The sequence below is a fragment of the Triturus cristatus genome, chromosome 6 (genome assembly GCF_964204655.1).
Source record: "Triturus cristatus chromosome 6, aTriCri1.1, whole genome shotgun sequence".
Classification (NCBI taxonomy): domain Eukaryota; kingdom Metazoa; phylum Chordata; class Amphibia; order Caudata; family Salamandridae; genus Triturus; species Triturus cristatus.
In genome coordinates, this window is record NC_140589.1 from 1,605,652,624 (window position 1) to 1,605,665,700 (window position 13,077).

The window sequence follows — 13,077 nt, forward strand, 5'->3', positions numbered from 1 at the left end:
TACGGCACAAGTCTGTTTGACGATGCTCACCATCTGTTGGAGATCTCTTGTTGGTCCATTGTGGAAACTTGGTCAGCATGGCTCTCCTGAACATCAGGGTGGCAGGTCTTCCACCTGTCGTGGAATGCGGAGTCGACCAGTAAGCTCGAAGGGCAGCATGGAGAGTGGATCTCAGATCAAGCTTCTTCAATGCAGCATGCTGGGCAGTCTTTTTAAGTGTGATCATAAAGCATTCAACCACACTATTTGCTCGTGGCCAAAGAGTTGTGCTTTTCTGATGCTTCACATTGAGATGATTAAGAAAGTCTCTGAATTCTCAACTATTGAACAGTGGGACATTTTTAGACTTTAGAATTGAAGGAACACCGCGTGTTGCAAAAAGGCTATCTATCCTCTCCGTGAGAAACCAGGACCTGTTTGCAGTGTCCTCCCATTTTTGGCACCCATTCTGACAACTAGATGCTGGTTTTCTGGCTCTGATTGTGCTCTGGGCTCTGCTAACCAGACCCAGGGCCTGTGCTCTGATTAAAAGTACACTGTAATGAGGTATAGTTACAATTGGTACTGACAACCTACATGTAAGTCCCTAGTATATGGTAGAGCATGTAGGTCTTGAGGTCCAGTAGATTTACTATACTTAAGTGTGCACTACTGCGGTGCTTTCTGTCATTTTAAAAGCTAGCCCTGCCTTTCAGGTTGCTTTTAAACATAAAATATATGTAAATTCAACTTTGGAATTAAAGGTTTTTCTAAAGTCTCAAACTACCTTATGTTTACATATACATCACCCCTAAGACCTCCCCTAGAAGCCACAGGGGAAGAGTGCCTTGTAACTATAAGCAGGGACATGATAAAATATGTTTTTTTATGTCCTGATGATGGAAAAAACGCCTACTTTGTTTTTCCCCATTGTAGCACAATAACTTCATAGGCCAACGTGGGAATACTTTATTAAAGTGTAACTTTATTTTTAAAAAGAGCTAAAAATATACTTCAAAGTTTGACAATGATAGAACAAATTCAACAACTTGCCACTGTTAGATTTATTAGAACTATTATAGAAAAGAAGTTATAGAACTTTCTTTTCTGTAAGCCAAATTCCAGCCTTCCAGCAGACCTGCTCTGATTTAGTCAGCCTGTGCCAGGCTGAGCCAGCCTGTCATAATTAGGTGTGAAGTGGCCTGACTAGAGACAAAGGCTTTCCTGTGGCAAGCTGCAGAGCACAAGGCAGGATGGGGGTGGAGTAGCCAAACTGGTCTTGAAAGGGCGAAAGACAGTTTATGGCAGCACAGGCTCACCCCACATCCTGCACCCTCCCTGCCAGAATGAATCCCATGTAATTAGATAAACAGAGGGGTTGGAGGAGTAGTGTTAAGGAAACGTAGCCACACCAGTGGGTTGGCCTACCCAGATCTAACCCTCCCGGAAAGAATTTCTACATTTTGCATTTTGGAAGAATCATGATTTCTGGTTCAAAAATATTTCACACTTTGGAGGATGTGGTCATACTTCTGGGTGTCACCCTGTACCCCATTGCTCAGGGGTGCCCCCATGCTTATCGCCCGGTAACAAAGGATACATATGGGAGAGCTGCACAGCAACTCAGATCCCCTGCCTGAAACAACAAGGAGAATAAGGACTATCCTGCTGGAACCCTGATCTGCACCCAATGGATTGCACTCTAAAGGACTGCACCTGCTGTGCAATCTGGAACTAGAGCCTTAAGAACTTTACCTAGCTTCACAAGGAGTGGACTCCCTGACAGCAACAGGTTAACAGAGCTCACCTGCACCATCTCTACCAAGAAGTCCCCAGCCTGGAGTGCATCCAGGGACTTTTAAGGAGTTGGCCAGGTAAACTGTGGGAAACATAGTCCCAAGGACCATCTCAGATTTTCTAGACCCTTAGATTTGTGTTGTGGCCTCTTTGGAATCCATAAAGGACTTTCTGAAAGGAGATCCAGAAGTTTGGAGAAGATTGGAGAATTTTTGTTGACTGACTCGTCGACAAAAGTCAGGCAGCTGATGCCGAACCGCAACGCGGCCTGAATTTCTCTTTCGTCTCGCTGAAAGCGCCAGAACTCCAGCTGTCCATGAGATTTTCAGGAGATGACCAGGGCCTCACGCTGAACCAAGCTGATGATTTTGATGTGGATCCAGCCTGATGAAGTGCCTTGCTCGACGACGAGAGGAAGGAGTTCTGAAAAAGTTTCTAAGTGCGAAGATAACACTTTGACTGAGGCCTCTGGCTTAGTGTATCCGACCAGGGCTCCACCGTGGTCTGCTCAAACTTTAACAGTGACCCGGTCCAGTGTGATCATATGTCACAAGCTGGTGCTGTTGGTTTTTAAGCACTAGAAAGCTTTTATTCTTTAAATATTCATATGTTCGGTTCCCTACATTGAATTTTTGTCATTTTGGTGTCTCTTTGTTCAGAAAACTATACCTTATTTTAAGAAATTGGTGTTGGAATTTTAGTGTGTGTTGTGTCTTACTTGTTTAATGTATTGGTTTTTTCAAATGCTTTACTCTCCTAAGTTAAGCCGGCCAGCTTGTTGCCAGCCTCCAAGGTATGAGCAAGGGAATAATTTATTGAGACCTTGACTGAACTTTTAATTGTGTTTATGACCTTATTACATATGGTAGGTCCCTGCTTATCACTGCAGATAATCCACTTTCCAACATTCTTGAAGACTCTTTCTTGTGTTGTTGATGAGAGATCTTCTACCAATGGAAAACAGGAGTATTCATCAATAACCACCATCAGATGATGTCCATTGTCAAGTGGACTAAAGAAATCAACAACGATGCTCTCCGATACATGTTTTGGTGAATCTGCCAAGTTCAAGGTATTTTGAGTGATTGTGGGAGATAAACAATCACACAAATGACAGTCCTTCAAAATCTTTCATTATGGAAGTAGGAAAAACCCCACACAAGAATTGTGTTTTCACCATAGGCACACACAAACTGGAGAAGGTGAAACATTTTAACTACTTGGGTATGGTTTTTGACAAAGACTTAAATTTTAAACCCCTTGTAAGTCATAAATGTACTCAACAACTTGGTGCTGAGGGGTCAATTATGAATTATGCACGCAGACTGGGTCGCTGGTCACCCAATGAAATTGTACATTTATATAGTCTTGTCTGCTGCGCCAAAACCCTGTACGGAAGTGAGGTGTGGGGTTTTACAAATGGGAGAAAAATTCAGATTGAGGAAGATAAGTTCTTGAGGAGACTTTTGCAAGTCCCTCAAAGCATCCCCTCTTTCATAGTCCACGAAGAGCTGGGTATCCCCTATATTAGCGATAAGGCATGCCTCAAACCCATCATCTGTTGGATTAAAATCTGGATAAACCCTGAGGCAAGCCTTAGCAGACAAATTTTGGAGGACTGCCTGAAGGGGGACAAGGGGCTGCAAATACCCTGGCTCAAATATGTAAAGGACACGCTGACTAGTTTGGGCCATGCAAATCTTTTTGATGACCCCTCCATAATAGGAACGAAAGACAAAGAGGCCATAAAGGCAGACTTCTCACTATATGTAGCTAACGTTAGAGAGGAAAGGGAAGGGCGGAAACCTACTGTAAGAGAACACCAGCTTACAAAAAATTGTGCGGGGATGGAATTCTATCTGTCCAATATACATAACAGACATGACAGATTCCTGATAACAAGATTCAGATTAAACCTCCTGCACCACATTTTATCAGTTCCAGCTGGTTACACGAGTGATATTAGCAAAAAAGGGTGTTGCGGCTGCGATCAACGATCTCCGCAAGACACCATCCACTTTGTTCTCATATGTCCATTTTACGACCTTCCCAGAAAGCGTTTTTTAAAAAACATCTTGAAACGCGCGGGAATTAGACAGGCTAAAGTGGCCCTCTTGTTTCTCAAACTCTCTGCTGACCCATTTGTATTATTTAGCACTGTGCACTTTTTGCGACTGGCAGTTAGACTAAGAAATACCAGAGGAGAGGATTAACTACTAGGACTGCTACCTTGTTTTTATGATTATAAAGTATCCTCTCTGCCATAGACAATTATTAATAGGCACAAGAAGGCTGCCGACGAATGAACCTTAGCACTTAATTGTTCTGCTTTTTATGATCTCGCATTTTGGGATTTTATGTATTGATGATTTTAGGGTATTATGTAAATTTGATTGTGTTTTTTAACAAAAGTATGTTGACTTGATGATGTGCATCTTTTATGGTTATTTGTAAATATCCGAATAAAGATATTTGATTTAGATTTAGACAGTCCTTCAACTCTCTTTGACCTCTGTCAAGATGAGGAACCCAAACTCGGTCTCAAAGGGCTTGCTTAGTGGCAACAATTCCACAATGTCCTTCATGGGCCACTTTGAATACTTGTCGCAGAATCTCTAGTATGATAATTCTCAAACCTCCTAAGATAATACCTTCTTGAGTAATGGATAGTTAATCTTTCATATTTTTAAACATACATTTTTTGCTTTCACGTGTGAGAGGTTGAGTGTGCTGATTCCAGGATTGATATGCAATAATGTCTTTCAGTAACAACATGTCACTATGATTGCTTGTTGCAGTAATGATTTGTTCCAATGAAATAGGGCAGATGCACTGGACTTTATGATGATGTTAATACAGGCTTCAGCTGCTTTCTACGGGGTACCATGACACTGTTCTGGCACTCAAAGTAGTCAGGAGGGTTTTCATCTTTCCCTGGTCAGTGCACGATACTGTACTCATATTCCTGTAATCACAAAGCACAACATTCAATTCTAAGAAGCATCTTGACTTTTGGCTTGACAAAGATGGTAAGTAAGACCTCACGATCTGTTACAAGAGTGAAAGGTTTTCCACATAAGAATACGTGGAAATGTTCACAAGCCCACAACCCTGCTAAACTTTCTTTCTCAGGTTGTGAATAGGCACTCTCAGTTTGTGACCATCTTCTGCTTGCATATACCAAAATATTATGCCTTCTAGCATTTGGGTATCCACTGTGATGGGCAAGGATCGAGCCAAACACAACCGGCCTTGCGTCAGCAACAACCTCTGTATCAAACTTCGGATCAAAGTAGGCTATATCAGTGGCGGTCTCAATTGCATGCTTGATTTTCTTAAAACTTTGTTCAGAGTTGTGTAAAAAAGTAAAATGAAGCATTTCTTTTTGTTAAGTCTCTTAAGGGAGCACTTAAAGTGGCCAAGTCACATATGTATCTGAAACAGTCACTGGCCACGGCATGACGTATCATGGTAACACCTTGTGGGGGATTGGTTGTCTAGCAAAGCTTGTACTTTAGATTGATCCGGCATCATACCTGCATTACAAAAGATTTGGCCAAAGAATTCAAGTTCACTTTTTGTGGAACTCAAATTTCCCAGTATTCAAAGTTGAACCTGCATCAGCAAGTAATCAATAGACTTGTGTAAGAGCTTTATCATGCTCTTTTTGGGTAGCTCTGAAAACCAATATGTCATCACTGTTATTGAAAGCATTCTTGACTGGTTATGTGGTACATTGAATGACGTCTTCAAAACGTTCTGCAGCTGATGACTCACCAAAACGTCATTGTTTATTTCTGAGCAAACCAATATGGGTAGAAAAGGTAGTAATGTATCTGAGATTTTCTTCAAGTTCCAATTGAGGTAAACAAAGTTTACTACGAAACTTTTTCCTCGCAGGGAATTACAACGCGGTCGTTACAACGATCTCATTGTAATTCCACATACCATTATTCCGCAAGTCAGAACAACGACTTGTGGAGGGGGGAGAAGGTGTTGGGTTAGAAAATCCAACACCTTCCCTACTGGCCGCACAGACTGGAGTTGGAATAGTAAATTATACTATTCCAACATCCAGCGCCCCCCCTCCGCAAGTCGTTGTTATGACTTGCGGGGTAATGGTATGTGGAATTACAACGCGGTCGTTGTAACGACCGTGTTGTAATTCCCTGCGGGGGAAAAGACTGCGTGATAACGTCATATATTCTCCAATTGATGATATCCTTTCTTCAGATCAAGGCGAGAGAAGACTTTGGCACCGTTTAGCTCTGTGATCATGTCGGCAATATGTGGACTGAGATGTTGTTCTCTTTCAATTGCCTTGTTAGCTTGACGCATATCGACACAGATGAGTACAGCTCCTTCATTGTTCTTTTTGTGCACTACCACACGGAGTTGGGCCAGCAGTTTGCTCAATGATATCATGCTTTAGTAATGTCTCAAGCTCTTTCTTAACAGATTTTTGTAGATTGAATGCAATTTGTCTATGCCTTTGAGCAACAGGACAAACATTTTCTATGATATGCAGATGCACTTTCATGGCTTTAAGTTTTCCTAATCCATGAAACAATGTCGGGAGCTGACTTATTATTTCATGATGAGCATTCATGCTGTTTATATCAGTCCCATATATGCAGCAGTTTTGAAACTGAATAAACAGGCACTTGATGCAGTACGCTCAAGTACATGAATTGGTGCTTGCACTTTTGTCTTCTTGTGTTTCATAATTGCTACGAATGAACATTAACTCTTAAATGGCGTCAATGAATTCCATGTATACACTTTAGTCTTCAACGGTGTGAGATGCAGCAATGTATTTCTCCTCAGACATAATGTTTATTAATGCACCACTGCCAATAATAAAAGGAATAGAGCAACCGTTTACTTGTGTAATTTTCTGACAATGTTTGAATGATTTTTGTGATTTTACTCGTCGACTGTTCTTTGACTCGTATTCTTCTTTGCATGCGCCCAGTCTGACATGAGCACATTTTTCGGATGTAAACATTGACATTACATATCCATCTTCCTCACTGTCACTGGACAATAAAACTGAAGAACTCTTGGACGAAGATTTAGACAACGATTGACTTTGTTTAGTGTCAACTTGCCTCACCTGATGTTGCCACTTGGCCTTACGGGCGCGCGTAGAACGTTGTTTCTGGAACATTCGGACATCCACTTTGTTTTCTCGTTGTGACGCACTTAGTTGTTTCTCTGCTTTACACACCATCCTAAAACAGCTCTCCTTCTCACAGCCTTTGCATACTTGTTTAATGGCGGGACATTTACCTTCTTGTGGAAACAAAAATTGACATCTAAAGCACAGTTTAATTTTTAGTTTTCCGACATCACTTTGTGTCCTTCAGCTTTGTTTTTCTGCTTGCCTATCATGTTCATGACTCACTCACTCTGGGCACCTCTGGCCTCCATGTCTTCAGCTTGTCTATCAGCACGTTCCTCAGCTCTGGCAGCCATGAGAACTCACTCCAGACTAAGGGTTTCTCTCAGCATTCGTCGCCTGAATGAATCTGACTGATATCCATCAATAACTCAAACGCGCATAGCTTCCTCATCATCAAATTCATTGAACTTACAGTGTTTGATGGGTGTATCACGTCTCTCAACAAATTAGTTGATTGTTTCACCAGCTTTTTGTCATTCCTGACTGAAAATATATCTTTGTAATTGACATTTGGCATTGGATTGAGCTTGAGATGTAATGTTTTCTTGATTTGATGGTATGTGACTTCGTCAGTTCGTTGCAGTTTCTTTAGTACCTCTTTCACTCCTTCATTGGCAATATTTTTAAGGTATTTGACAATCTTTTTGGTATCTGTTTCTTCAAGTGCATCGATGAAATCATCAAACATTTCTATCCAGGCAGTCCATCTGTCACCAATATTTTGCTTTTTGGCAGTATCAAAGGTTGGCAGTGGTTTCAAGTAGGCAGCGGTGCCATATTCTGCATTCTTTTCAACAGCCATTAAAAAGGTTTCTCTATTCCAACTGATACTCATGGCCTTTCAGTTGGTCTGACATAATTCACCAGCCTCGTTCACACAACACCTGAGCTTCGGCTTGGGATGCAGCACTTGGTACGGAGGTCGGATGGCTCTCCTTACTCAGGTTCTGTTAAGCGTGATCGTATTCTCTATATACCTGATTATCATGGCCTCCAGTGTTTCTCTGCCTTTCTCTGCTTCTAATCACAGCGTTCTCTTGCACCTGACTGTCACGTAAATTGCTCTTTCCATAGCTGGTTGTTACTGCCTTTAAAGTTGTCGTACTGTCTGATTTATAGCTCAGTGTTGCGTAGTGGAGCTGTATGTCTTTTACAAGCAGGTGTCTGGCCAACGATGAGTAAACTTCTCAGCGAGGCTTTCGATATACTCAAATGCTTCACACTGGCTAAAGTGGTGCTTTGACCCCACGTATGCCAAAAGTCGATCTTCACTTTGATTGAGGCACATGTGGCAGGCACCTGCAGTTTGCTGGACCACGGCAAACTCTCTGGGAGAGCACTGATGATCTTCAGGTTACGTCTCCCCCAACGTGCTGCCAGTTGTAGTGCACTCCCTAGCCTGGGTACTCATAAATGAATACACCACACATGGAGCTTTGTATCCACATCTTTATTCCGCTGTGTGTAACTGCGAACTCAGCATTCTAAACATGAACTCTATTCTCCACACCCGAACACATCACAATCTATGGAGCCCATCAGGAGCCAAAAGGGTCCAGGCATCGATACTACAGTATCCATAAACCTCCTTATCCATCCATCCTTACATGCATACATCCATCCAGGCCTCCTAATATCCACCATTCACCCTCCATCCAGCCATTCATCCACTTTCTCAGCAATCCATTCACACAGCCTCCAAATGCATTCACTCACTCATCTATCCATCAATTCTTTCATCCACATATTCACCACCAGTCCATTTTTTTGTCAATTCACTCACTCACCCCAATTCCATTTACCTAATCCACACATAAAAGGATATTTTGCCTTTTGTGATACACTTACCACATTATCTTCATTGTGAATTGGCCATGACTTTGGTCATGATATCCATATCTACTTGCAAAAGTTAATTGTACTTTTGCACAACAAGAGCTGAGGTACCTGCATTGTGTAAACCACACGCTCACCTATCAGCCTATCAACCACTTTGCTCACTGAACCACTAATTCATCCACTTATTTGCTTCTGAATACATTTGTCACTTCTGTCTTTCTGTTCGTACATCCAGCAATTCATCTATTTACTCACCCTTCCATTCATTCTTCCATTTGCCAGTTCACCAATCCATCCTTGCATCCATCAATTTGCCCTCTCATCCATTCACTCACCAATCCTTCTTCTCGCACATTTAGTCACCCATTCACTCAAATCACCTTCTCCCTCATCCATACATACATCTATTCCCCCAGCCCATTCACCCACCCACATGATCATCTGTGCACTCATTCATCTACTCTCCTCTACATTCATTCTTCCACCCCCTCAGAATGCTAATTCCACCCATGTATTCATTCACCCACCCTCCTAACATTGTTCCACTCATTCATGCTTCTAACTGCTTACACATCAATTCATCCACTGACATCCTTTCATCTATCGAATCAATCTACACATCCCATCGGTCCACCTAGCCATCTCTCTACCACAAATTCACTGATCAATATTGAGGACCTTTCCATTAAAAATAGATTCATTTACTTTTTGCATGTTTGTTTCATTCTGTATAATTAAGTGTCTCTTTATAAGTTAGGGTGTGTGGTGATGCTATATAAGTCATTTTCTCTATGTCTGGCAATACTGTTTCAGTGTTTAAGGTACTGCATGTTGAATCATTGTCTATGTGCTCTTTCTCAGTGACCACCTTAGAGTAGATTGATTTTAGTACTCAGTTAAAGATCACATGTTTTGCCATCGCTCAGTAGTCTGATTTCTGCTTTCTGGGTGAATGAGTTTACTAGTTCATGGCATGGGAGTTGCAACGCATGCTGCCATGTTCCAGGTTTCACTGAGAGGGATGTTGGCTATCCTTTGCACATTGCAAAACGGCCTTGCTGGGCATTTAAAAGAGCACCTCACTGTATTGTGAATACTACTTGACATCTAAAACCAGACACTTCCTATGCATCAATCCTCTTAACACACAGCCTGTACCAAAACATTTCAACCTATAACCATGGTCATGTTTCCTGTAGATATACTCAGCTGAAGACACCAAGGACTTCTATTGGCATGTAATTAATAATAGAACATCAGAGGAAGTAAACCGGTACTTCGCTGCTGAGCTGAAAGCACCATTCGTCCCACAGTGGATTTTGAAAATAACATGGGACCGCATATTACCTGTTTCTATTCAAGTTGGCAATCCGAATGAGGTAAAACAAATGCATTGCATAACAATTAGAATGTTGCAAGGAGATGCTTTCACTGCAAAAACAATGTAGGACTCTTCTCTCTGTTCTCCACTGCAACATCTTTTTACTAGGAAAGTTAAGTTAAGCCTTTCTCTTCAATAAACACATCTAGACTATTCATTTTCAGAACATGTGGATAGGAAACGGCTATCCATGGTTGCTCTTAAAATATTCCAAATATCAAACCCTTATTGCATGCAAGGTTGAAGATGTTTACAGTATAAAATGTTTTTTGAATTCCTGACTTCATGAGCATCTTGGATTGTGTCTTCAGACACAGAGCCAACAATATTAGCAGATTTGTATCAAAGTTGGCCAGCACGGTAGTTCTCTGCTCACGAAAACAGAGTTTTCATTTTATCTTAAGCTTTGCTTGCATTGCAGTGAAATGTACCTTCAACCTTTGTGTTGCAACACATTGTCTGCATGGGGCTTGGGTATTTCCAAGGAGCACAGCTCTGGTGAAATTAGCTCCTCGCATATTGCACTGTAAACATTGCCATAATGAGAGATGAGGACACATACACATACTTCACTTTAGCACAGTTTTGGACACAAAGGGCCTCATGTACGTAGCCCAATACCGGTCGGTAACGACCGATTTTCGGTAATTATACCGTTACCGACCGGTATTTAGGCTGTTGACATGTAGGGGGCTCATTTCTGTAATCGGTAATTTACAGAATCAGTAAAATTACCGAATCGGTAATTTTACCGATTCGGTAAATACCGAATACAGTAATGAGATGTAGGGGGACTGTGTGGTGGGTGTGGGGATTCGTTATTTACCACCAACTAATAGTTGGTGGTAAATGACGAATAGGTGTGAAAATGCATTTTTGTGCACTGTGAAGTGTGCAATGTGGCAGACATACATGCCCCTAGGGCATGTATGTGTGCCACATGTGCACACATGGAAGAATCAGGGGTGCAACAGGGTGTCAATGTGACACCCTGCCACCCTTGAATGTGCTCCCCCCATTACCGAATCGGTATTTACCGATTCGGTAATGAGGCATACCTTCCCATTGATTGAATCAATGGGAAGGTATGCCTCATTACCGAATCGGTAAATACCGATTCGGTAATTACCGACTTACTCCGATTCGGTAACATTTACCGAATTTTTACCTACATACACTTTACCGATTCTTAAATACCGAATCGGTAAGATTCGGTATTTAAGAATCGGTAAAGTGTATGCCACCTACATATGGCCCAAAGAGACTTGTCTCTATGACTGCACTGATTTTGTTGACTAGAAACAAAAAAAGCATAATACTCAGGAATGGAAACTGTAGCATGTGTGATATGAACATCTTTTTGATACATTTATTTATCTCCCTTCGTAAACTGTTGTAGGATGCCACATTTCCGGTGTGTGTTTCCAACATCTTTTTGTAGGACCTTTTCAATTTAGCTCGTGATTTTGTTTAACTCTTGTTTTTCCAAAATCCAAATATGTCGAATTTCATTTTGGTTACAATTTTGCCTCACAGAAAACTAATATTCTTTCGAGAAATGCCTTTGAAGCAGAACTTAAACTACCTCTGATTTTCTGGAATACTCTGGAAAAAAAGTGATCATGTACATTAAGTTTGATTTTGGGAGTGTTTTTTAGATGGGTTGATCTTGCCTTCTTCCCGCTTACTGCATTGGCGTAGAAAATTGACATCTGGGCAACAGCAATTGTGATTGGTAATCTATTTCATGTAGCAGTAATCCAAAATTATAAACAGTTTTTTTCTCTGTGCTTCAACTTTAAAAGCCGGTGGAGGCTATATAGAAACATTGCATAAGAGTGTTTCCTTAAAAGCAATCAAAATCCATTGTTCCGGTCAATTTAGAATCAAAATATAATAGCGCCTATTCTGGCTATTTAAATGCTACATTTATTAGTCACCTCACCTCCAACAAAGGGAAAAATCCTTAGGAGTTGACTCAGAGCTGCCCATACACATAAAGGTAACTGAAAATAAACAGCTGCAGGAAACATGCCAGCATTTGCAGCCCATAATTCTCCCGCACTCCCTCGTACAACAAGGTATTTTTATAATTGATCATTTTGAAGTCTTCACAGTGCGTTTTGGGCCATTTTCTGTCGCGGTCACTAGGCCTACCCATACAAGTGAGGTACCATTTTTATCTGGAGGCTTGGGGGAATGTGGGATGGTGGAAGTTTGTTGCTCCCCTTAGATTCCAGAACTTTCTATCACAGAAATGTGAGGAAAAGACGTTTTTTTCACTAAATTCTGGCTTTGCAAGGGATTATCGGTAACAGAACCTGGTGGGAGCCACACAATAACCCCATACCGGGTTTTCCCCTGGATGTCTAGTTGTCAAACATTTATAGGTTTGCTAGGTTTCCTTAAGTGCTGGGAGAGCTAGGGTTTAAAATCCACAGCTAGGCACATTGTGAAAAAAGGGTCAGTTTTCACAGGAAAAATGTGATGTGTCCATGTTGCGTTTTGGGCCATTTCCTGTCGTGGGTACTAGGTCTACCCACACAAATGAGGTACCATTTCTATCAGGAGACTATCAGGATACTTGGAGGAATTCTGGGTGGGTGGAAGTTTGTGGCTCCCTGCAGATTCCACAACTTTCCATCAGAGAAATGTGAGGAAAATGTGTTTTTTTTACAAAGTTTGCAAGGGATTCTGAAGAGTGCAGCTTGCCCTTGCTGTCGCTCCCTCTGCCAGGAAAGCAAAGTCCCTACTGTGAGGAGAGCCCTGCAGGACAACACAGCTGAAGGATACCTTTGTTTGGTACCCGGTGAGTGCTGGTTGGAGTCACATTAGTGTGACATTTGCACCAAAATGACTGGAGTACCTTAGGAAATTGAACACACCTGGGCATCTG

The 13,077-nt window shown here is 41.6% G+C and overlaps 1 protein-coding gene across 1 annotated transcript in view; it reads left to right on the forward strand.

Annotated features, from left to right (window-relative positions):
* LOC146821707 (uncharacterized) overlaps positions 1-13,077 on the forward strand; it is an 857,433-nt gene that overhangs the window by 388,475 nt on the left and 455,881 nt on the right. The window contains exon 9 of the mRNA XM_085612743.1: positions 10,000-10,179. Within this exon, the coding sequence (XP_085468869.1) occupies positions 10,000-10,179 (180 nt within the window). The remainder of the gene's footprint in view (positions 1-9,999; positions 10,180-13,077) is intronic.